Raw genomic sequence first — 26,866 nt, 5'->3', positions numbered from 1 at the left:
GGATGCGAGGGATGGGACCCGGTCCTGTCGGCATGCGCAGAGGAGGCTCTCGGCGGGTCGATGGACGATCGGGAGTATTCCCTGACCGCGGCGCAGAAAGCGGTGAAGGAGAAATATCCGCCCGTCAGCAAGAAGTACGAATGTGAGTGCAGCTTCGTCTAGTGCCGCCTTTGTGGCGGAAGTACCGGGCCCCAGGTTCCAGCCGAGGACGTTCCCAGGCAGACTGTGGAGGGAGGAGGGATGGTGGCGAGAAGGAGCCTGGGCCTTGTGGGTGTAGAGGGTTGAGACGTAATCGGGTTGGGAGTGGAGTCTAGCTGGACTCTTCAAGTTAAGAATCAAGCCTAATCCCCGATCTAAAATTCTACACATTGACTGATTAATTCTCTTTCACAGACGCTGCCAGACCTGCTGAGTTTCTCAAACATTCTCTGTGTTTGGTTAAGAATCAAAAACAAATGTTGTCAGATGCTCGCAGCCGAGTTAAAAATGGGAAGGTGCAGTTAGGTCTGGACCTGGAAAAGTTAAGGGGTTTGTGATTTATTCTAGCTTCTCGATGCTGCCCAGCACCTGACCTGGAAAGCGCACATTTAATTGTTGAGTAGGTAAAAAGCAGAATGTGCTAATCGCCACCCAGAACATTCAGCCTCCCGTGTATCACCAGACAGTAAAGTATGATATCTTCACTAGAACACTGGGCAAAATCTCAACCAAGATAAATCGTAGTCACGGTGACCAATTAAGACAGCAGGAAGTGAGCAAATAATCCATAATTGTTTCCAGTGTTGTGGGGTAAATTAAACAAATACAGCTGCCGGTGTCATTGTTTTCTTTGATATAGTGGGTCATCTTAGTCGCGGTACATTGTAATCTCATGTATTATAAAATGACAAGGTTTATAAAAATGATTTTCAGCTTTTAATTTCTGTAACTTTGATTTTTTATTTGTTCTTAGACTTGGACCACACTGCAGATGTACAGTAAGTTCTTAAAACAACTACTTTTTATGGAAACAGTTAGCTATTAAAAACAATTTGGAATACACAGTTCTTTGATACTTGGGAAGTAACCTGTAATATCTGAATTTTATGATTCATGCCAGCTTTTATTGCAACTTTGGGATTCCACATTGACTCACTATGTGAATTTTGTTGTATCGTCTTTCTCATAACAAATATTTGAATGCTTTTGTTCCAGATCAACTGTTGGTTTTATTGAGCTTATTTTCTTAAAGTGTATATATAAGCTACCTTCTTCAAAGTGTTAAGCTTAATCATCACATCAACTTAAACTTTATTTAATTGAATTTAAAAAGAATTAAATTTTATCAATCATAGTAATGAAATTATGGGGCTAGGAATTCCAAAATTTATTGTAAGTTTAAACAAATTGTACATTCTGTATTCACTTTTTGCAGGAAAATAATTTTATAATTCTCCCAAAATATCAATGGCTGTCTGAAAACTTTGTCGGACTATGTTTACTTACAGGAAGATTATTGAAATGAGGAACACATTCAATCTAGTGTTGTGACTGAGATTTTAATCTTATGACATGTATATAAGATGTTCTGCATATTCTACTTGAATTGTGGAACACAAGATGCACCATAATTGCAATTTAACTTTGCAAACTGGAACGATCTGTAAAGGAAATGTTTTAAGAAACATCAATATTGGAGTATTTTCAGGCCTTGCAATTGTTGACACCGGTAGGAGAAATTAATATATATTACCAGTTATACACTTTTTTTCCCAAGTTAGTTCCTATTAATTGTAATTGGAAAATTTGCAGATATTGTGTATAATGTTTGAGTCGTCTTATTTGTATGCTATATCAACTGATATACAAACAGTAAATGTTAGAAATACACCTCTGTTCCACAAGCTCCTAAAAGATCAACCAGATCTCCAGTAGTGACTGTCCTTCAAAATTAATTTAAAAAGGCTTTGTTATTGTGCAGTCTTTTGTCATACCATTCTATGATCTGATTTCTGTCTGGCTGACCCTTTGGGATTTGTAGTTGAAAGTAATTGACAGCCACTAACTTCATAGTTTGTGATTAATATAACAGAGTTGGCAATCTGTGTGTTACATTTATGAAACAGTTAATTTCCAGTGCTGAAGTCCATGAAATTGCTACTTTTTACAGGTTACATTCATGGGGCGATACATTAGAAGAGGCATTTGAACAGGTTGTAATGGCTATGTTTGGATATATGACTGATATTGAAACGGTGCAGCCATTAACAACAATTGAAGTAGAGGCTGAAGGTAACTATGGTGACGTTCTGTGTACGTTTGTATGTATAATTTTTCAATAGACAAAACATTTCCGTGACACATTCCTCTTTAGGCTAGTATGCTCAAGTGTCAGGGCGGTTAGATCATTTCTTTGGTTCCAAATGGATTATTTTGCATGTTTCACATTTTTTTGAGATGAAGGTATGAGGATACAGGACATAATTTACTTGGTTTAAGTGTGAGCCTCAAGACATTTACTACCCATGAAGTTTGGAGAAGAGGATAAATGTGAAACACTGTATTAAACTTGGTACACTTGATCCTCTGTGCAATCAAATAAATTTTCGAAAAATAGAATAATTTTTGTTAGAAGAGAATTTTTTATCAAATATTAATTTAATAAGCACTATTCAATTAAGTGGAAAGGTGATCTGGAGTGTAATGGCCATTATGACTCTGTCAATCCACAAAATTAGAGGCAGTTCACACTTGCATATTGAGTCCTTGGTACCTGCTCAATTGCTTATCAGTACAGAAAGTAACAGTGGGGTACATTCATTAGAAAGGAAGTCAATGGGAATTGATGCCTGGTCTCCATTACCATTAATGGGTAGCAACAAGTTGCCTACCTGATGGCAAATTATAACAAAAATTTGTTTTAAAAATGTTAATACTAAAATAATTGGGTACTGTTCTAACAAATGGGCTAAGCTGATAGATAAGCTAATGTCATAAATTGAATCACTGCAAACTTTCTGATGCAAAAACTTAACGCAGTAAGCTGATATGATAAATAAATCTTTGTTTTATTTGTTTTGAGATCAGCAAAAGACTTTGCCATAATTTCAACAGTCTGCCATTCTCCATCTCCCTGCTCAGTTAGAATGTGGCAACCAGTTTGATGTGTACTCTAGAGATAACAAAGTGTGGAGTTGGATTAACGCTGCAGGCCAAACAGCATCTTAGGAGCACAAAAGATGATGTTTTGGGCCTAGACCCTGACGAAGAAGGGTCTAGGCCCGAAACGTCAGCTTTTGTGCTCCTAAAATGCTGCTTGGCCTGCTGTGTTCATACAACTCCACACTTTGTTAACTTGGATTCTCCAGCATCTGCAGTTCCCATTGTCTCTGATGTGTACTCTAACTGTGATTGAATTCCTGCCAGTGGGTTGGGCAAGCAGTGACGCAGTTGTTGATCCTATGTTGTGTTTACTTCAGAAATTTTAAAGTTCATTGAGGCGCTCCCTGCAGATATTGATTTTTGACCTATTCTTTAACAGTTAATTGTGCAGATAGTTGCGTGTGCTGACGTTTGGCTGAATGGGTCTTTCACTGCCCTGCCCTGTTCCAAATAGAGTCATTGGAATACTTTAGGTGTGGTTCCTTAGTTATACAGAAGAGAGGCATTCAGCTAATTGAAGGTGTGGAAGTTGAAATGTAGCCTTACTGCTTTGATAAGGAGATTCCAATTAAAATTTCTTGTCTTGAGGGTATTTTGCTAAAGATAATCAGTTACAAATATTTGCTGTAAAATCAGGACATGCTTAGTTCCTGGGACTGGATCGAGGCCTGTTTTCAGCAGGCTATACTTTCTGATCAGACATTTTTCTTCTATCTTCACGAGTAGCATCCCAGAAATGGCTGTATATCAGGAGTTGAAAAGGTGGGAGGAAGTCAAAATTACAATTACGAATGAAGTAATACTGAGTAAATTATTGGAACTATGACTTAACAAGGTCCCAAATCCTGAGAGTATTAAAAGAAGTAACCAGTGAAATATTAATACATTGGTTCTAATGTTCTACACCTCTGTAGATTCAGGGATAGTTTTGTTTAGAATGGAAAATAACTAATGTAACTCTTTTATTCAAAAAGGGTGGGAGTTGGAAAGCAGGATACTGCGTTCTTGTTAAGTTAATATCCGTCATAGGGAAAGTGTTCAAGTTATTTAAGATGTTATAATCGGGCACTTGTTCAAGGTAATCAGGTGGAGCCCTCATGGTTTTCTCAAAGAGAAATCGTATTTAATCAATCTGTATCAATCAACCTGTAACTTGTGGTGTAGGTGAAGAGCATATTGCTAACAGGAAATGAAAGTAGGAATTTGTGGATCTTTTTCAGACTGGCAGGCTGCCATGAATGGTGTGCCACAAGAATTGTTGCTAGGGCTTCAACTCCTTACAGTTATGTAAGCCGTTTGGATCAAGGAATCAAAGGTGTGCTGAAGACACAAAGGTCGAAAACTGAGCTGTTAGGAAGCCTACAAAGGGATATAGATAGTTTGAGCGGGCAAAGATTTGATAAATGAAGTGCAATGTGGGAAAGTGTGAAGTTATCCAGTTTGGCAGAAAGAATTTTTAAAAAAGCACTATTTGAATGATAAGAGTTTGCAGATCTGGGATGCAGAGAAACCTGGCTGTCCTAGTGTATGAATCATAGAAGGATGGAATGCAGATACAGCAAATATTCAGGAAAGCTAATACTATGGTTTGTTGTGAGGGGCACTGAATATAAAAGAGGTTATGCTTCAGTTAGACATCTCTCTGGTGAGACAGCATCTGGAGTACTGTATCTGGTACTAGTCACTGTACTCATGGACGTATGTTAATGGATTGGAAACTGTTCAAAGAAAGTTTACTAATACCTGGAATGAATGAGGCTTATGAGGAAAGGCTAGACAGGATAGGTCTACATCCTCTGGAATTTAGAAAAGTCAGAAGTGACTTAATTAAAACATAAAAGATCCAGAGGGGACCAACCAGGTGGCTGTTGAAGGGATATTTCTTCTTATGGAAGAAACTATAACTAGATCATGTTTAAAAATAAAGCAGTGATAATTTAAAACGTTTCTTTCTCGGAGGGTGGTGAGTTTTCAAATTCCCTTCCTCAAAAGACATTGGATGTGGAATCCTTAAAATATTTTAAGGCAGAGGTAGGTTCTTGGCTACAGGGGTTTGAAAGATTATCAGAGGTATAAAAGAATGTATAGTTGATGTTAAAACCTGATCAACTATGATTTTATTGAATGATGAAGCAGTCTCAAAGGACTAAATTGTCTACTCTTGTCCCTTGTTCACATGCATAGTTCAACTGGAACTATTGGGGGATTGATTCCTGTTCCTACTGGGAACAACTATCCATAAAGTTTGCTGGGTGTTTCCAACAAGATTGAGTCACCCTCAGTGCTTCCCTTTAGCAGCTGGCACTTCACACCAGCCACAGAATGGAATTTCCAACCTTCCTACCTCAAGAAATCAATGCTATGATTGCAGAAAATATTTGTTACTACCTGGTGACTGACCATTTCGAGGTTCTTTTTTCAGTATTTGTTGATTGTAAAATACAGGAATCTGTAGAAAATGAACAAGGCCTTAATGCCCTTGAAGATCTCCTAATTTTCCTCTTTCAGAGTCTACAGTTTGTGCTTTGTACAATTACAACAGATTTTCAGTTGTTTATGAGATAGAACATAGAACATAGAACAGTACAGCACAGAACAGGCCCTTCAGCCCACAATGTTGTGCCGACCATTGATCCTCATGGATGCACCCTCAAATTTCTGTGACCATATGCATGTCCAGCAGTCTCTTAAATGACCCCAATGACCTTGCTTCCACAACTGCTGCTGGCAACGCATTCCATGCTCTCACAACTCTCTGCGTAAAGAACCTGCCTCTGACATCCCCTCTATACTTTCCACCAACCAGCTTAAAACTATGACCCCTCGTGCTAGCCATTTCTGCCCTGGGAAATAGTCTCTGGCTATCGACTCTATAAGAAGATAATTTCTTCAAAGCTCTAATACAATATTCCTTGCAGATTTTATTATCTTATTAGGACACCATTTGAACAAACAGGCATTGTTTTCTCTGGCAGATGTTCACTGAAAACTTACTGCTGGTTACCACATTTTGTATATGCATTTATCTATAACAAAAAAAGGAACTACTAGAAACTTAGAGATCAAATCAGCGTCTGTGGAGAGACCAGGCAAGTCAGTGTTTCAAGTGTAGGAACTTTTGTTTTTCTTCATTTTGTTGAAGTGGAGCATCATTTGACTTTGTCAAGTGACTAACTGGTTGCATCCTGATCACCAGAGTTCGGTAAATTTTCTGGTTTCCAGGTCCTGGGAGTGCTTGCATGATATGAAATAAAATTACTGTTTGATATTCTATTGTAACTTATTTATTTTTGCTTTGTCTGTTTTCTCCTAGGACATGACATGTTGTCTCTGCTCTACAATTTTATGGATGAATGGCTCTATCGATTCAGCGCAGAAATGTTTTTCATTCCAAGGGTCAGTGATCATTTTAAGATTGAAGTTAGATAGGTGTGAAATGACATTAAAATTTACCTCATTAAGCACTTGGGAATGATTCAGTCATTTTAAACTATGGCTGTGATGGGTGTTGTGAAATGCCTGTTTTAAACATTTAGAGGGTTTATAGGGATATGGGCCAAATTCTAGGAAATGGAACTAGATTTATTTAGGATATCTGGTTGGCATGGGACAAGTTGGATCAAAAGTGTCTGTTTGTGTTGTATATCTCTATGATGCTATGACACAGCCAGAAGACTTGGCAATTTTAAGTTCAACCTCACTTGTCTGCCCTGGTCTGGTTTGTTGATGTCAAGCTGTGTGGTTGCCTCTCTTACACAGGCTTATTGGCCTAGGCAGGCATCACCTCAAACACTGTTTACAGCAAGAAGTCAGACAGAATACAGCTGAGACTGTGTATGAGCTGATCAGCGTGGAGGGACTTCACCCCATGGAGACACCTTCATTGTAGTATTTGCAACTTGATTACGAAGGGGACAAGTTACTGATGGAAGTTTTTACTCGCCAGAGTTTGAGGGAAGCAGTCTAACTGCCAGACACATGTATAAATAGTTGTTTTTGTGAACACACATCTTTCCTGTTTTTGGCTATCACATTTATATCCATGTACGTAATTCCAACAGGCTGGGGGACTTGATGAGAATTTATGACATGCTAATAAATCCCGAATAGGTTCACAACCGTGAAGGTCAGAAAAGCTGACGAACCTGAAAGATTCATTCTTGTTCTTTGTATATGGGATGTGGGTATCACTGGCTCAATCAGCACTTCCTGCCCATCCCTAAGTGCCTCTTGAGAAGTTAATGAACTACCTTCTTGAACCAGTGCAGTACTTGGAATGAATGGACTTCCACGGTACTGTAGAAAGACAGTTTCACAATTTTTGACCCGGTGACAGTGAAGGAACATAACTTCTGAGAACAAAACAATAAACCCAGCCCCATCAGGCAACAGAGTTTTTGCCTCTGATATAATTAAGTTCCATTGCCTGTCCTACTTTTAAAGTGAGTCTGGAAAGTTCCACCCCAGGCATCAATCACATGAACCTTCCCTGAATTATATGTAGTGCATTTACATCCTTTCTTAGATAATGTCACCAAAACTGCATACAGCACTCTAGATGTGGGCTCACAAATGTTATATACAACTTCAGCAAAGCATCCCTACTTTTATATTCCATTCCCCTTGCAATAAACAACAGTATTCCATTTGTCTCCTAATCACTTAATGTATTTGCATGCTCATTTTTGCTATTCATTTAGTAGGCACTCTTTTGATTCCTCTGTGCCTACTTATTCTTTTGGCCTAATCATTGGGTTATATTGAAATTACCCATTAATGTTCTATGTTCACATGAAAAAATAGTATACTGGAGGATATGCAGTAAAGATCTAAAATAATTAAAAAGAATAAAATAAATCGTTTTTGAAACAGCAATTTGCATTTAGTGTTTGTAAAATCCGGCACTGTTTCAGAGATATAAAAATATAACCGTCGCCAAACCAAAGAAGGGGATTAGGAAGGATAATTAAAATGCTTCACAGATGGCAATCTTAAGGAAGAGAAGGTGGTGAGTAAGCAGTAAGATTTGGAGGTGGAATTGGAGTGTCAATTCCAGGCCCCTAAAGTATAGCCCCCAAAAGAGCAAAGGAGTTACACTAGTGCACAGGTTATAAGTGTAAGTGTTTTATAAAACATTGCGTGAGGTTGTTGGGATTCAGTCTATAGTCTGTGTTTCTGCACTGATTTAAGTTTTAATCTCAAGATCATATAGTAAATTATTTGCAAAGTACTCTTGAGAAAGCAGGTTTTTAAAAAATGAAGAGTTTGTACAAAAATTTGAGCTAAATTTTCACTTTTGTTTGTGAACCTTTGGCCATTGAGGTGTACTTCATGTGTCAATAAATGCAAATACCATTTAGAAAACAATAATGGCTCTTCCATTTCCTCCACATTGCAAATACTTGAGCTGTGCTAAAATTGAAAGGTTACAGTGTGAAAAAAATGAAGGTGAACTTGCTTCTGACATGTTGTGCTTTCTGACATGAGACCTTATGAAGTGTTTTTCTCTCCAGCCATTGCCACTTTGCTTGAGGGAAGTTGTATGGGTGCTTTTGGTCACCGTGTTTCAGTTCTGAACTTAAATAGGATTGGCAGGTTGTCCCATTTGACCTCATTTCTGTTCGCAGTCAATCAGGCACAAACTGCCCAAGCAGAGGCTGCTGAATGGCAGCCACCCTTAATTTCACCATTCCTCTTCTGGGGCTGCTGATGCCACTTGTAATCCTAGATATCTGACCTCCTGTCAGGCTTGTGACGAGCTCACTTAGTACAAACTGCAGCTGAGATCTGGAGCCTTCTTGATCTTTTGATCAATTTAACCCTAAGAGGAGCTACCATAACTATAAATTGAAAAATCCTTACTATTTTCATATGCTATCTGTTCAAATAATTCAACAAAATGACTGTTTTTCTTTGTAAATGTTGGTACTATAACAGTATAAACTACCAATTTCAAGAAATTCACTGGAGTTTATCAGAAATTCCTGATTTCTAACTGTCAATTAAGATTTTTAAAATCGCTATTCTTACTGTCTTGAATTTCTCTTTCAGGAGATGAAAGTGATTCACATGGATAGAGTTAATTATAAGATTCGATCAATTGGGTAGGTACGATGACAAAACTTGAACAATTTGGTATATCAACCATTAATCTAAACTACTGCAAATTTAGAGAATTGATGATCTGAGCCCAGCTGGTTATTTGGAATGTGTGTACTGTCTCTGAAATACTCCATTTTGTTTCCTTCCTGGACTTTAATCTTTTGTATGTAATTTAATGTTTAAAGTTTTTAACTTTCCCTCAAAGCATTTCTCCACCTGTGATTTGTAAAATGACAGGTTGCTGTGCAACTCTATTACCATTATGAGAAGTGTCAGCCAAATGCTGCTGCTTGGAAGTAAGTTACTGGTTCCCAGCCTGACCTGCTTAACTACTGTGTGACCAGCTTGAGTGACATTTGTAGAAGTCTAAAGCTGGACTGTGTGGTTGTTGCTTCAGCAAGGGCAGACCTAAAGACAGCCGCAAAAAAAACAAGGATGTAGCATTCTAGCTGGTTATTAATTTTGTATTTGTGTTCAAAATATAATATTGTCAACATTTCAAAAATTGGTACAGTAATATGTGCAGTTTTATTATTTCAAGCATAACTCCAATCTAAAATATTCAAGGAAATTTATCGGCACAAAATCCCATTCTAAACATTTAAAAAATTTGAATAGTGATCATATTCAGTTGGTGTTATGGATTGACTTGTGTCATTTTCGTGTGTTTTTTTTAATCACTTGAGTAATATGACTGAAACATTATCAGGGAAGAAAGAAGAAATCTAACAGGTGGACTGAAATTAGGTGTTTTTTTTTCCATTTTAGCTTTGGGATAAGTATTCCCAAGTATTGAAAATCAGTTTAACATCAAATACACGCTATTAGAGCATGTGTTTAGATTCTAATTTTAATATTATTTATTTATTAAAATGTAATAATTATATGTGTGGTTAGCAGTATTGTAGTTCATTTAAATGTGCCCATTTAACTAGTGTTTTAAGAATATTCAACCTTTTATCCTTGCCCTAATAGCAAATAGGTGGCTCTCCAAAGTATATTTCCTAATGGGGAGGTGCATAATAAGATAGTTGTTTGTAAGTATGCTTGATTTCTATTAACTCACTCAAAACCTAACCAGAGGTGCTTTATTTTTCCCTATAAGGTGGGGAGAAGAGTTTGATTTGGACAAACATCCTCAGGTAAGACGAGAATATTTTTTACTTTTCATTTTACACCATTTCTATTTACTATTTGTTAGTTGAGGAATTGACTAAAATTGATTCAGCCACTTCCTTTACTCTTCCAGGGCACTGAAGTCAAAGCCATCACATATTCAGCGATGCAGATCCATGAAGAAGAGAAACCTCAAATTTTTGTTATAGTTGATATTTGATTTTCATTTAAATGGTTTTAATTTTTCTTGTGTATTTTGAAATGTGTGCAGTGTAAACTTTGACTTTTTCTTGTAATAACTGATTCAGATAGTGTAAGACAGATAAGTGCCCCGATCAGGAGAATAGTCTCAACTATTTATGTTTAAGATCCAGCCCTTTTCAATTGATTAAAAGATTCACAATAACAGGTCACAGAAGAACCAGGTCTTCTGTAGTCTGCCTTTTTAAGTGAAACATAATCAGAATGGATGATTTGGCAACTGTAGATGGATCTAATGAACTGGACTGCTATGTCCTATCTAGGAGAAATATTAGTCCAACCAATCAAGAGCAGTTCTGAATTTCACCTGTTTTTTTTTTCTTTTAATGTAATTGTCACCTTGTTGAAGTGGATGAATTCTTAAAATTTCCTTCAGAAATGACTGAAAGAACTGGCAATGTCACTGCTGTTGGATAGACCTTCTTGAAGATTGACTGAAGTTGCAGTTATTGTTAGTGAAAACTTACATTTTTTATTGCATATGTAACTTTTGCAAATTAAAAGACATGACTGAGAAATCTGAATGACACTTCCAGTGAATCCCAAATCAGTTCATCAGCAGTGCAAAAGGGATTACTTTTCCATGCAGCAATGTAGTGTTTTAATGAGACTTGTACTCAGTGCCACAGATGGTGCAGGATAAAACAAAAATGTAATGCACCATCAACTTTTTCTGCACATTCAATGTTAAATATAGGTTTGGGAAAATAAAATGCTAAACTATCACAGTAGTAATACACAAGAGTGTGTCTTTTCTATTGCAAAATCATTTAGACAGTGGGATAGAACCTTTAATTCTTTGTTTGTATAGAATTATTTAAAAAGCTCAATTATATGTAGCTTTGTTTTAAAGAAGCTCTGTGATGCTACCAATTTACAAAATAATTTAAAACAAAAAGCTGCAAATGTGGAGATCTGAAACAAGCAAAATCAGAAATTGCTGGAGAAACTCGGGCAGCATCTGTGGAGAGAAAACAGGATTAACATTTTGAGTCCAGGGACCCTTTGCTCTAACAGAAGATTCACCGGACTCCAACGTTATCTCTGCTTTCGTTCCTCAAATGCTGTGACCTGTTAAGTTTCTTCAGTAATTTCTTCTATTTTAATTTGTTACAATAGAATTTGATATTTTGGATTGCTTCAATGAATCCATGAAGAGTTGGCCTTTATAATTATGCCAATTTATTATTTAAGCTGTGCTGGATTTTTCAGCTTTACAAAAAATATTGTTTTGAGTTTATGTTTTATAATAAAGCTGTTAAAATGTCTGATGTCAAAATGATCATGTTCATTTAGCTGTGACTTCTGTGGCATTGCTCATTAGAGTGTTTATCACATTTACACACCTAACTTACTCTCTTTCAGATGTAATCCATTGGTGATAAACACTTTGCCCTGTGGCATGATGTGAATACAAGACTTTTTCTTCAAGAACAGTCATGTTACACCTCAGACAGTTTCCAGAAAGTAAGACAGAGTTAGTACAATTTTCTTCACATACCCACCTCCGTTCCCTTCTTCAGTGGGGGTTAAAATATTTTCCTCATTCAAGCATACTAGACAGTAGCAGAAGTAGGCCATTCAGCCCTCAACCTTGCTCTGCCATTGGATGACATAATCACTGATCTGTTTGTTTTGAATTCCACATTCCCTTAGATCCTGGATAATTTTAGAATGAGATTGATTCACATTAGCAATCTGAAAAATATTGAATGGCTTGAAACAACAAGTTTTTAAGACTGCAGAGTGTCTCACCCAGTCTCTTTCCTAGTTTTAAAACAGAACATTCTCGTTCCAGATTGACCCAAAAGAGGAAACATTGTTTTCATGTTCACCGTGTCAAGACTTATTAGAATCTTATACATTTGACTTCAGTCACCCCTCACTTTTTTAGACTCCAGTGGAAATAAACCCAATCTGTCCAATCTCTCCTCAACCAATCATTCCAGCTATCCACTCTGATGAGCCCCCAAAGCCTGTAGGTCCTACTTTAAATAAGACCAGAACTGCACAGTGTGCTTAAAATGTAGTCTCAAGAATGCCCTGTACCACTGAAGTAGGACATCCTTACTACCTTGTTGAAAAATTTTTTAAAAGCATGACTTCGTACATGTTTTACACCTGTGAAACACTAGGCAGATGTAGAAGAATTGCTAGGCTAAGTATCAACTTATTGAATGGCATTGAGAACACTCCTTGTAAAACTAACAAGCCCAATAGTAAATAAAAACAAAATTCTTGAGCATTTCAGCAAGTCTGGCAGCTTCTGAGGTGAAAGCACCAGAGTTAAACTTTAAATTAATTATGACTTCCACTTTAGCGTGGAACTTGAACCTGGAGGTTTTGCACAAAGGCTGGGACATTATCAATGCCTTCCAGTCTTGCCTCAAATTTTAGACGTGTGTTTTTATAACCGTTTCACCAAAATCTTGAGTTTGTCAAACAGTAAGATGGAAGGAATTTGTATGTGAATATAAAGTAATATCTGTGCCTGCCTACAGATGGCAGTAGTGATCTTAGATCATGTGCTTGATTTATAAATATGGACTTCCTCTTGAGCATTACTCTGAGGAGTTATCATGTAATGATTGCAGTTCTGAAAGAAGCCATTTGGCCTGTTGACTTACCAGCTCTCTGTTAGGAAAAAAATTGTCATCTCATTTTCTCCTTGGGTGCTGCATCTGCGTCACATTGCGTTCCAGATCATAATGTTAAAAAATAATTACCTCATCAATATTGATGAAAGAACCAAATACCTAAAATTACTGTTCTGTAATTCTCAATCGCACTACTAATGGAAACAGTTATCCTGTATCTAATCTGCCAAAATCCTGCCTGATTTTGAACAGCATACAATTTTTACTCTACATCCTTTAAGGAGAATAAATCCTGATTTTCTAAACTCTCAAACTGACTGAAATGGAACAACATTATGAATTTATTAATTTTTAAAGGAAGTGCCAGCTGAGCAGAGGAAGCATTTAAATTGGTAATAGCCAGTGTTTGTGATTTTATAATTCGTCTCAGAATTGTTGACTGCATCAACAGCTATATGATAAATTATATTTGTATAGCATCTATGCATGTGCAATATATTGTATTTCCAAAATCTGCTCAATGAGGCACAGTATATTAGGCTGTTCAATAAGGGAAGGGCCTATGTGTTGGATGACAGAGTTGGAATAAGGGGGATTTCCAGGATGGCACCCTGTAACTAGTGGAGTGCTTCAAGAATCAGTGCTGAGACTTCAATTATTTACAATATATATTAGAGATTTGGATGACGAAGGCTCAAAAAGTAGGTGGAAGCCAACTGTTGAAGATGACTCATAGATAGGTTAAGTGAGCAAGTTAAAAACTTGGGAGATAGACTATAAAGTGGGAAAATGAGAGGTTATGCATTTTGGGAAAAATGAAGGAAATGAATATTATTTGAGTGGAGAAAGGCTGCAGAAAGCTACAAGAACAGATGGATTTGGGATTGTCCATTAATCATAAAAAGCTAACATTCAAGTACAGCAGGTAAAGGGATTGTTGGCCTTTACTTCAAAGGAGCTGTAGTATAAAAATAGGGAAATCTTGCTAAAATTACACTTACACAGTTTTCTGACTTTATTTATCTTCTTGAACTTGACCAAAGTTAACCTGTCCTCCTCTACAATTGTATTTTTGCATATTTATTTTGACTACATGTTTGGACACATATAATGGAAGTCAGAATGGATTTTCACAGTTTTAAATATTTCACCTGGCTGGGTTTTAGCTAATTAATCTAAACGTCAGGTAGAAGATACAGAAGCTTGAACACATGCACCAGCAGTTTCAAGAACAGCTTCTTCCCTGCTGTTATTAGACTGATGAATGGGTTCTGTAACTTCAAATAATGCCTAGCACACATCCAGTCTGATGTAACCTGAATGCCTTACTCTGTCCAAGTTCTTTTTTCATCCTATGATCTGTATGTTCTTGCTTACTATGATCTGCCTGTATGGCTCACAAACAGAGCTTTTCACTGTACATAAATACACGTGCCAATAAATCAAATCAAATCAAACCTTCCTGATTGACTTGAGAAACCTGTCTGGCTAACTCTTTATTGCCTGAGCATGACCAGGTAAGTACTCACCAAAGAACATAGACACAGGAGCAAGCTATTCAGCCCATTGAGCCTGTTCCACCACTCAAAAGGATCATGGCTGATCTGTGACCTCACTCCATATGCTTGCCTCTGGCCCTTAGTCCTTAATACGTTTGCTTACAAAACAAAAATCAGTCTTAGATGTTAAATTAACAACTGATGTAGCATCAACTACCAATTGTGGAAGAGAGTTCCAAACCACTCCCACCCTTTGTGTGGAGTTTAATTGATTCAAAACCTTTGTTATAATCAATCAAGGAGGGGAACCATACAATCCCTCCTTAACTGGTCCTAGTAGAGCGAATAACCAACCTAGCCATGGTGAGCACATGACAGTCTTGAGCCTTGAAGGTCTGGGGTTCTGATTTGTAGTTAGTAGCAGTGGGATTGGGAAAATAGCCCTGTCTGAGAAATCTACTTTCCTCTAATTCTGGTCTCTTAAGCATCCCTATTTGTAATCACTTTGTCATTGATGGCTGTGCCATCAAATGTCTGAGCCTTAGACTTTATAATTCCTTCTCTAAATCTTCCTGCATCTCTCCTTCTGTCAGTTTTCAGCAAAGACGGTAAAGCATTTTGTTTTGATCAAGGCGAGGTGATGGCCTATAGTATTATTACTGGACTGTTAATCCAGAGACCCAGATAATGTTTTGGGGACCTAGGTTTGAATCCTGCCATGGCAGATGGTAAAATTTAAATTCAATAAATATCTGAAATTAAAAGTTTAATGATGACTGTGAATCCATTGCTGATTGTTGGAAAAACCCATCTGGTTCACTAACGCCTTTTAGGGAAGGAACCTGCCATCCTATCTGGTCTAGCCTACATGTGACTCCAGACCCACAGCAATATGATTGGTTCTTAACTGTCCATTGAGCAAATAGGAATGGCAATAAATGCTGTCTAGCCTGTGATGCCATCATCAATGAACTTTAAAAAAAGTTTTTTTGAACATTTGCCTAATATCTCTTTACAGGGCCTCTGTTGTTTTTATAATCCTTTGGGGTTTTTCATTCTGTTTCAGACACTATATCAAAATGAGTTCTTGTTGTTATTATCAAGGATTTGCAAGATGAAGCCAAGAGAGTGATTAAGAAGATAGGGGAGAAAGTGAAATACTTTATGCAGAAAAGAATTCACATGCTCACTTCTCTCCAAGAGAAGGAATTCCTTGTTAACATGACATTGGAGTGAGTTGTCTCTGTATTGATGGCATGTGGTTTTGGATCCTAGGATGTCTACTTTATGCAGTATAATGCGGATAAATGTGAAGTTGTCTCCATTGGTAAGAAGAACAGGAAGGCAGATTATTATTTGAATGTTATAAATTGAGAGAAGGGAATGTGCAATGAGACCTGGGTGTCCTCCTCATACACCAGTCACTGAAGGTAAACGTGCAGGTCCAGAAGATGGTTGGTAAGACTGTGGGGTGGCCTGTAGCTAGGTATGTAAGGTGGCTTGAACCTAAACACAGTAAGCGCTTCATACCTGTTTACAAGGTGACAGACAGAAACTACACAAGACTAAGCAGCCTGCCCACGCAGTGAAATACAATGGTAGCATTGAACAGAACTGCTGGAAGGTCAGTATAGGAATGCTTTATGTTCCCATCTGAGACAGTTCTAATAAAAGGATGTCTTAGGACAGATAAATGACCAATTCCAGCTTTATTAATGAAAGGGTGATTGTCCCAGTAAATGAATAACGTCAGGTGCTAGATTAGGTCCTCAAGCAGCTGCAAGGATAACAACTAAAGTTATTTTGTGGTAAATAGTTGACTCTTTGAAGCTACCAACAATATTAAATAGTTTCTAGCTAAAAATGCTCAAATCATAGAAGCTGGTTTCAATAAATAACCAGGATATAATACAAGTCTTAAAAGAAATTTAAGCTTAGATGTAAAGATTAACTAACCTTAGAAGACACCTCGTCTTACGACCCAAACAAGATAGGTTGATCACACCCATAAATTACAAAATGCTGACATTAGAAGTAGTTGTATAACATTACTCATATAATTAACTTTATAACAGAAGTTAACCTTATAGTAATTACTTAAAACTAACTGACTTTATTTTTACATTATGCAATTGGGACAGTGGGAAAATAAAAGGAGTAACTGGATGTGATAAAAGGCAGCACCAAAATGCAATGGGTAATAGAATTTGAGCTGTCCTTGGAGAGAAACAAGCCTGAGAAAGACCCGGAATATCACCATTGAACTTTTGGAAGGTGAATGAATAGGATGCATGGGAATATCCCAAGGCCTAGCAATTACAATGTGTAGTTAGCACCATAAGATCATTGGGACCCTGGGGCTGTCAGTGAAAGTAATGATCACTGATTAGGTGTCCCACAGGATTGGATGTTTGAATTAAGGGGAAGGACGATGACTACGTTGTATTTAATTATTGTAGCACAAAATGTTTAAAACTGCTGCACTTCTTTGTAAAACCAGAGGTTGTGTCATTGATCCATCTTCCAAAGCCAGAGTCAGGGAAGACCCTTTGGTCCTCTCCCTGCATAAGCTGGTTACTGCTTGAATAAACATCTTCCACTTGCCTGAATTTTGCCTGCCTCCTGATTCTTTGTCCTCGGTTGGTAAAAACACTCCTACAAAGACAAATGGTATAATGAAATGTGAGGCTGGACAAACACAGCAGGCCCAGCAGCATCTCAGGAGCACAAAAGCTGACGTTTCGGGCCTAGACCCTTCATCAGAGAGGGGGATGGGGTGAGGGTTCTGGAATAAATAGGGAGAGAGGGGGAGGCGGACCGAAGATGGAGAGTAAAGAAGATAGGCGGAGAGGAGAGTATAGGTGGGGAGGTAGGGAGGGGATAGGTCAGTCCAGGGAAGATGGACAGGTCAAGGAGGTGGGATGAGGTTAGTAGGTAGGAGATGGAGGTGTGGCTTGGGGTGGGAGGAAGGGATGGGTGAGAGGAAGAACAGGTTAGGGAGGCAGAGACAGGTTGGACTGGTTTTGGGATGCAGTGGGTGGAGGGGAAGAGCTGGGCTGGTTGTGTGGTGCAGTGGGGGGAGGGGACGAACTGGGCTGGTTTTGGGATGCGGTGAGGGGAGGGGAGATTTTGAAGCTGGTGAAGTCCACATTGATACCATTGGGCTGCAGGGTTCCCAAGCGGAATATGAGTTGCTGTTCCTGCAACCTTCGGGTAGCATCATTGTGGCACTGTAGGAGGCCCATGATGGACATGTCATCAAAAGAATGGGAGGGGGAGTGGAAATGGTTTGCCACTGGGAGGTGCAGTTGTTTATTGCGAACCGAGTGGAGGTGTTCTGCAAAGCGGTCCCCAAGCCTCCGTTTGGACCGCAACTTTCCCCCCACAGTGATCGAGAATGCCCTTGACCACGTCTCCCGTATTTCCCGCAACACATCCCTCACACCCCGCCCCCGCCACAACCGCCCTAAGAGGATCCCCCTCGTTCTCACACACCACCCTACCAACCTCTGGATGCAACGCATCATCCTCCGACACTTTCGCCATTTACAATCCGACCCCACCACCCAAGACATTTTTCCATCCCCACCCCTGTCTGCTTTCCGGAGAGACCACTCTCTCCGTGACTCCCTTGTTCGCTCCACACTGCCCTCCAACCCCACCACACCCGGCACCTTCCCCTGCAACCGCAGGAAATGCTACACTTGTCCCCACACCTCCTCCCTCACCCCTATCCCAGGCCCCAAGATGACATTCCACATTAAGCAGAGGTTCACCTGCACATCTGCCAATGTGGTATACTGCATCCACTGTACCCGGTGCGGCTTCCTCTACATTGGGGAAACCAAGCGGAGGGTTGGAGACCGCTTTGCAGAACACCTCCGCTCAGTTCGCAACAAACAACTGCACCTCCCAGTCGCAAACCATTTCCACTCCCCCTCCCATTCTCTAGATGACATGTCCATCTTGGGCCTCCTGCACTGCCACAATGATGCCACCCGAAGGTTGCAGGAACAGCAACTCATATTCCGCCTGGGAACCCTGCAGCCTAATGGTATCAATGTGGACTTCACCAGTTTCAAAATCTCCCCTTCCCCTACTGCATCCCTAAACCAGCCCAGTTCGTCCCCTCCCCCCACTGCATCACACAACCAGCCCAGCTCTTCCCCCCAACCCACTGCATCACAAAACCAGTCCAACCTGTCTCTGCCTCCCTAACCGGTTCTTCCTCTCACCCATCCCTTCCTCCCACCCCAAGCCGCACCCCCATCTACCTACTAACCTCATCCCACCTCCTTGACCTGTCCATCTTCCCTGGACTGACCTATCCCCTCCCTACCTCCCCACCTACACCCTCTCCACCTATCTTCTTTACTCTCCATCTTCAGTCCGCCTCCCCCTCTCTCCCTATTTATTCCAGTTCCCTCTCCCCATCCCCCTCTCTGATGAAGGGTCAAGGCCCGAAACGTCAGCTTTTGTGCTCCTGAGATGCTGCTTGGCCTGCTGTGTTCATCCAGCCTCACATTTTATTATTTACAGGCTAATTCCCAGATGGCAGGGCTGATGTTTGAGCATAGGTTGAACTTTTAGGATTACATTCGCTACAGGTCAGAAAAATGGCAGTAGTTTCTGAGAAATGTTTAAAATTCTAACCAAACTAGACAGGGTAGATGCAGGAAATATGATCCTAATGAACAGGTAATCCAGAACTAGGGTCACTGTGTCAGGACATGGAGTAAATCATTTACAAATGGGATGAGAAATTTCCTCCCCCAAAGAATGGTGAACTTGTGGAATTCTCTGCCATATGAAGCAATTGTGTGATTTTAAGAGGCAGTTGTATATAGCACTTGAGGCTAAAGAAATCAAAATATTGTGAGGAAAGGCAGGGACAGGTTATTGAGTTGGATGATTTTACTATCATAATAAATGGCAGAGCAGGTTCGAAGGGCCAGTTGGCCATTTCTCTTCCTAGTTTCTCTGCTTCTATGTTCGACTGCTATCCAGTCATCATCACCTACAATGTCAAGGCCTCACTGGCAAAGTGTGGCATTCCCATTGACACCTGGGAATCACTGGCATAAGACCATCAGAGTGGAAGAGGAGCCTGCAAAAGCCACATTGGACTGTACAGCCACCTGCAGACTCACCCTGTGAGTGGAAGAGAGTCATCCTCGTCTGAGGGGGCCCCCTATGATGACGATGCTCCAGTCATCACCTGAATTGTCACTTTTCCAAAGACAAAAAGCCCCAAATTTAGAATCATAAAGCACAAAACAGGCCATTCAGCCCACCGAGACTAGGCCAGATTTCTGCAGGAGCTACTAAATTGGTATTACTCCCTCACTCTTCGCCCAGATCCTTGCAAAAGTTGTTCCTTCGGAGAAAAGCCGGAATGTCGGCTCTACTCTTTCAAGGAAGATTGATCCAGATCACAATCACTCGCTGCGTAATAGCATTTAAAAAGAAATTTCTCACGATGCTTTTAATTCATATACATTACTTTAAAACGCCTGTCCCTTGAATATTAACCCTCCTGCCAAGGAAATCAATATTCCAGTACAAGTGTTCCTAATGTGTTTCCCCGGGAATCTCGCAATTACAATGCAACCGATGTCGTGCTGAATGGGATTAAATTGAGGTCAATTGACGTTTTTCCCTTGAAAAGTTGGATTGCAGGTTTGCAGCCAAAATGTAAGGTTCCACCGAGATTTGAACTCGGATCGCTGGATTCAGAGTCCAGAGTGCTAACCATTACACCATGGAACCATGCGAATACTTTCGACTTCGCTGCATATCAGCCAGTGAAACTATACACGCACAGGGGAATTCCGGTCTGTTTATAGTTAAAACCAAATGCTCCTGCGGGAGAACGAGATTACGAAGCGTAGAGCTGGATGAACACAGCAGGTCAAGCAGCATCTTAGGAGCAGAGGGTGGTCACTGCAGAATCGAGACCCGAGAATGTCCTGACTGCGCTTCACTCCACCCCTGGAATATCAGCTGATTGAAACAAACTCATGATGAACTGCTGTTAATCACCAGTCACTGATCAAGCATTTATCGAAACTACACCCAAAATACTACTGAGTAATTCTGAGCTGTTTATTAATACACACCAGCATGTGAAATAGAGGTAAGTGTGGAGGAGCCGTCCCCTCTAACCTGTTCCTTAAGTCTATAAGATCTCATTGCTAGTAAGGAAGGGTCCCGACCCGAAACACCGGCCTTCCTGCTTCTTTGATTCTGCCTGGCCGGCTGTTCATCCAGCTCTACACTCTATTGACTCTGAGTCCAGCTTCCGCAATTCTTACTATCTCTGAGAGTAATTCTGAGCTTTTTTTTAATACACACCAACGTGTGAAGCAATGGCAGGCGTAGAGGAGCAGACCATTCTGCCCTCGTGAACCTTTCCCTTAAGTCAATAAGATCTCATTGCTAAAATAAAGAAGGGTCCCGACCCGAAACGTCAGCTTTTGTGCTCCAAGATGCTGCTCGGCCTGCTGTGTTCATCCAGCTCCACACTTAGTTATCTCTCCTGTCACGTCAGCCTTCCTGCTCCTCTGCGGCTGCCTGGCCTGCTGTATTCCTCCAGCAGCTGCAGTTCGAGCTACTGCAAGATCTCGTTGCTGATATGTTTGTGTTTTGAATTTCACGTTCCCATCTATTGCCGGCAAGCTTTCATTTGATTGATTAAGATGTAAATTCCAGAACCTGTTTCAAGTCACTGCCCTGAGATAATTAAAGGTTTAATCAGTGTCTGCCTAACTTTCCAAACTTCACACAGGCAGAGCGGTAGGAATAAACGGAAGGTGACATCTCAGGTCAGACACTGAATTGTAAGTGTGAGGCCTCGTTCGGAGTCTGTCTCAGAGTTTTAACCTGGAATCAAGTTTGTTTTATTCCAAAAGCAGGAATTTGTAAAATGCCTCACTGACTGTTGACTACAAATTGTGTGTGGGGTGAAGTGATTCACCTCAGAGGTTCAGGGGAGTGTGTGTGTGTGTGTGTGCGCGAGACGGTCGGTGTGAGTGTGTGAGAGCGTCTGTATGAGTGTGTGTGAGACAATATAATAAGTAATCCAAAACTGTACAAACTAATTAAGGTAGAGAGATCAGAACAATTTATCGGGGTAATGCTGTCAAAACAGTACAGTGAGGAAGATTTTAAAAATACAGAAGTGGTTAGAGTCACCTGTAGCACAGCATGAATCCAAGATCACAGTTGAGGGTATGGAATTTGGCTATCAGTTTCTGCTCAGTGATTCTGGTTTATCTGAAAGTCCCCTTGGAGGATGCTTACCTGAATATCGGAGGATGAATGTACTTGACTGCCGAAGTGTTCCCCGACTGCAAGAGAACATTCCTGTCTGGTGATTGTTAGGCCGTGTCCATTCATCCATTATTGTAGCGTCTACATGGTCTCATCAATATACAATGCCTCAGGGCATCTTTGCCTACAGATAGACAACATTGGGCGAGCCACATGAGTACCTGCTGCGTACGCAGTGCGCTGGTGTCCCCGTGTTTAATGGTACTCATGGGACTCAGCCATCTCTTATGCTGCAGGTTAAAACTCTGAGACAGATTCTGCACAAGGCCTCACACCTACACTTCAATGTCACCTTTTATTTATTCCAATCGCACTGTCTATGTGAAGTTTGGAAAGTTAGGCAGACGCTAATGAAACCTTTCATTATCTCAGGGCAGTGAATTGAAACAGATTCTGGAACTTGCATCTTAATCGATTGAACCTTGCATCTCCTTTCTGAAAGAGTTCTCCATACCCTGCTTCTGCAGTTTCTAAAATGCAGGAGTGTGAGAATAATTGAAGATTCAACAGGAGGCTGTCAGCCAGCCATTTTAGGTTTGTTCACTCACACTCACAGTTGTATGATCCTTTATTCTCTCTGCTCTTCATCTCTCTGCCAATAAACAATGTGTCTGCGGACTCTCTTTCTGCAGCTGACAAGGGAGCAGCGCTCTGAAAACTTGTGATTTAAAAATAAACCTGTTGGACTATAGCCTGGTGTCTTTTAATTTTGACTTTGCCCACCCTAGGGCAACACTGGCACCTCTACATCATGGTTGTTTCCTTATAAGGGATTAATCATGGGTCATAAAAATGCAGATAATGAGAAGTAAATCAAGTGACCCTGTGAAACTGCTTTGTCATTGATTCGATTTGTAGTAGTCACGTGTACCTGAGTACAGTAAAAAGCGTTGTTGTGCAAGCGGTACAGGCAGATTGTAGCAAACAAGGACACAAACAGTCATTCCTCTGTTCCGAGATAATGGGAACTGCAGATGCTGGAGAATCCAAGATAATAAAATGTGAGGCTGGATGAACACAGCAGGCCAAGCAGCATCTCAGGAGCACAAAAGCTGACGTTTCGGGCCTAGACCCTTCATCGGAGAGCCCTCTGATAAAGGGTCTAGGCCCGAAACATCAGCTTGTGTGCTCCTGAGATGCTGCTTGGCCTGCTGTGTTCATCTGGCTCCACACTTCGTTATCTTCTATTCCTCTGTTCCATTCATCTACTGGATCCCCTTGTTATAAAATCTAAAAATTATTTATTTCAAGCTTGCTTACAGTCAAAAGGTAAACTCCCATATCCCTGTGGGGGCTAGGGATTGATTTCCAAAGCTACACAATCCTTTGAGTGAGTGCATTCCTCCTCATGCCAAATGAGGAAGGGTCACCGGATCTGAAAACTTAACTCTGTTTTGTCCTTCACAGATGCTGTCAGACCTGCTGAGCTTTTCCAGCAACTTTGTTTTTGTTCCTGATTTACAGCATCCGCAATCCTTCCAGTTTTTACACATCCTGATGTTGTTCTTTGCAGTTCTATGTTCCCCAGGCGGGGGCAAACGGCCTTGCAGAAACTGCCCTCTGTATGTTTGTGTCCTGTATGGTATATAATTCCATGAGAGGGACTCCCATTCTTCTAAACTCCTCAGAGTACTGGCCCATTCTTCTCAATCACTCTCATCCCAGGAACCAATCTAGTCAGCAACACTCTGCTTGAGCCATTCATCAAAAATGTTGAATGCTTTGCTTCTGGGATTGGATAAAAGTAGAGCTGTTGTGCTCAGATTGAGCATGTCTGCTCAGACCATTCAGTATTAGAGTTGGGATGTCATGTTGAAGTTGTACAACCATTGGTGAGGCCTCTTCTGGAGTACTGTGGGCAGTTCTGATCGCCCAGTTATAAGAAGGCTATTATTAAGCTGGAAAGTGTTCAGAGGAAGTTGCCGGGTATTGAGTTAAAAGGAAAGGCTGGATAGCATGGCACTTTTTTCACTGGAGGGCGGGAGGTTAAGAGGTGACCTTATAGAAGTTTATAAAATCATGAGGAGTATGGATATTGTTAATGGTAGTTGTCTTTTCCCTAGGATAGATGATTTTAAGACTAGAGGCATATCTTTAAGGTGAGAGGAGAGAGAGATTTAGAAAAGACATGAAAGGCAAATTTTTCACGCAGAAGGTGGTTAGCATGTGGAATGAACTTCCTGAGGAAGTGGTGGATATGTGTGCAATTACAACATGTAAAAGACATTTGCATTAGCACATAAATAGGAAAGGTTTGGAAGCATATGGGCCAGGAGCAGGCAGGTGGAACTACTTTAATTTGGGATAATGTTCAGCATGGATTATTTGGACCAAAGAGTCTGTTTCTGTGCTGAAACACTCTATGGCTGTATTTTGCTGAAACTTCTCTTTCGCAGTCTTGTCCATGCCCAGATGGCACTGGGGAGAGAACATTCAGTATCTGTGGACCTCTCATGGACTTCTGTGATCAGTCGGCACTACAGGCTGCAGACTATTGAACTGACACAAGCAACTGCTGATTTGAATTTCTGGATTTCTTTAATTGGACTTGATGAAGTGTAATGGTGCCAAAACTCAGGAAAAGTCAGGACCCTGTCCCATTGCTTCCCATTCCCCCTCCCACCCCCCCACTGGAAGAAATCCTTTAATTATAATCTTTTCTTTTACTGAGCAAGCCGACAATCTATCACTGGTAATGTTCGTGGAACATGTTCTGCCAAACATTGTTGGGAGCCAATATCCAATTCTGCCTCGCATGGGGGGAGAAGCTAACTGCAAGCTTTCCAATAGTTCACTTGGGGGAAGAGCAATTGAAAAGATTCCAGACAGGGACTGAAAGCCAGTCTGTGAAGAAGATGGAGAGTAGACATCGTGGGCAGAATTGTCCCAAGCCCTGAACAATGATGAGTCAGTTGGAAAAATATGGTGAGATTGGATAAATTGGATTATCGACATTAAGATAAGAAAATACTTGCCCAGGAATTCCCTCCCAGATTGCCATTCTGGGTCAACCCACAGCAGGTGAACTGCACTGGTTCAAGAAGGCAGCTCACCACCACCTTCTCAAGGGCAACTAGGGATGGGCAATAAAATGGGCAGCGACCCTGATATTCTAAAAGTGAATAAATAAAAATAAAACATGCATGCTAACTTCCTGAAATAAAACAAAGAACCATAGATGTTGGAAATCTGAAATGAAAACAGAAATTGTGAGAGAAATTCAGCAGGTCTGGTAGTATCTATGGAGAGAAAACAGAATTAACATTTCAGGTCCCATGACTGTTCTTTAGAACTGAATGCCTTGAGCAGATCTTCAGTGCTTTCTGATGAAGGGTCTAGGCCTGAAACATCAGCTTTCCTGCTCCTAAGATGCTGCTCGGCCTCCTGTGTTCGTCCATCTCCACACCTTGTTATCTCTATCTTCAGCACTGTTTGCTGTTTTTGGGCTGCAGCTGAATGGTTTTACAACAGTTTGCATCATTGATGAGACAATATAATGTTGTTCGTACAACTTCTGAGTATCTAAGATTGGAATTTGTTGACACAATGAAGTGTACTCTTGGGATCCAGAAATAAGAGATGGCATTTGTTGAGCTTACATGACAAAGGTGGGGTAACACCTGATGCACTGCAAGTAAACCCAACAGATGGAGTTAGTTTCAACCATCTCCTACTGAGGAATAACCATCCTCAGAAAGGAAGACAAAAGATTGTTTACAAGAATGAGGAGTTAGATTATGAGGAGAGTTATACACTGAGGCCTGTTTCCTCTAGAATTTAGAAGATTATTGGGGTAATCTGATCAAAGCCTTCAAGATATTAATGAGATAACCTATTTCCACTGGTTGGGGAATGTAGAACTAGGAGCATAGCCTGAGAATTAGGGCCAGGCCATTCAGGAGAGATGTTGGGAAGCACTTCGACACATAAAGGATGGGAGAGGTTTGGTACTCTCTTCCACAAAAGGCAGTGGATGCTGGGTGAATTACTAATATTAAATCTTAGAGAGTTTCTTTTCCTTAAGCAAAGATATTAAGAATGTGGGCCAAAGGCAGGTTTATGGAGTTAGACCACTGATCAGCCAGAATCTCACTGAAGAGTGGAACAGGTCAAAAGGTTAAATGGCCTACTCCTGTTTCTATGTTGCTAAGTTGAAAGAATTGGTTTGTTGCGCAGTATTGGCCTGGCTTCAGTGGTATATTCCTCTGAGATGCAGTTTAACAATAACATCACATCAGAGACAGAAGGATGTACCTGTGCTAACAACATTCAGGAGAACATACATGAGATAGGAAATTTCTGAGCAGCCATCACTGCTTGTTAAGCATTTCTAAAACTGGGCTTAATACATTCTACTTGATTCATAAATCTTGGTTGTTCTAGGTTAAGCATGTGGAGGACCCCATTTTTGAACTTGAGTTTTTGTGGAAAAACATTTCAAATCTCACTTTATCTTTAAACTTACACCAACCTGTCCGTCAATTTCCTGACTATTCAACTGGGCCATCACAAACTGCGCCTGTTTCAATTTTCTAGTTGGAGTAACTGCTACATTCTCTCAGTGTTCCAGGCTGACGCTGGAGTAGGTGAAGGGGAAAATAAAAACTCATGTTTTTCATTGCTCAGCAGATGCTGCCTGGCCTTCAGTGCTTTCTATTTTCATTTTTGATTTCCAGGATTTGCAGTACTTTCTTTGTATTACTCAGGAACATGAGCCTGGTTTTCAGTTTCGAGCTACCCAGTAATCACAGAGGATTAATGTTCCACACAACAGCTCTGCTCATATTTCTAGATGGAGAGCTTACAGTATTGCCCCAT

The 26,866-nt window shown here is 40.3% G+C and overlaps 1 protein-coding gene and 1 non-coding gene across 2 annotated transcripts; one reads left to right on the top strand and one right to left on the bottom strand.

Annotated features, from left to right (window-relative positions):
* The first annotated feature begins 12 nt into the window (after positions 1–12).
* Positions 13–11,346, top strand: zbtb8os (zinc finger and BTB domain containing 8 opposite strand). Its single transcript, XM_048558028.2, has 7 exons — positions 13–142; positions 953–977; positions 2,150–2,271; positions 6,455–6,537; positions 9,193–9,245; positions 10,349–10,385; positions 10,493–11,346. The coding sequence occupies exons 1-7, from the start codon at positions 61–63 to the stop codon at positions 10,577–10,579; spliced, it is 489 nt and encodes a 162-aa protein (XP_048413985.1). The 5' UTR covers positions 13–60; the 3' UTR covers positions 10,580–11,346.
* A 9,067-nt stretch (positions 11,347–20,413) lies between these two features.
* Positions 20,414–20,485, bottom strand: trnaq-cug (transfer RNA glutamine (anticodon CUG)). The gene has a single exon. It is a non-coding gene; the product is annotated as a tRNA-Gln (tRNA).
* Between the last annotated feature and the right edge of the window lie 6,381 nt (positions 20,486–26,866).

Source organism: Stegostoma tigrinum, chromosome 24, assembly GCF_030684315.1.
Source record: "Stegostoma tigrinum isolate sSteTig4 chromosome 24, sSteTig4.hap1, whole genome shotgun sequence".
Classification (NCBI taxonomy): Eukaryota; Metazoa; Chordata; class Chondrichthyes; order Orectolobiformes; family Stegostomatidae; genus Stegostoma; species Stegostoma tigrinum.
This window is presented reverse-complemented; position numbering and strand designations above follow the sequence as displayed.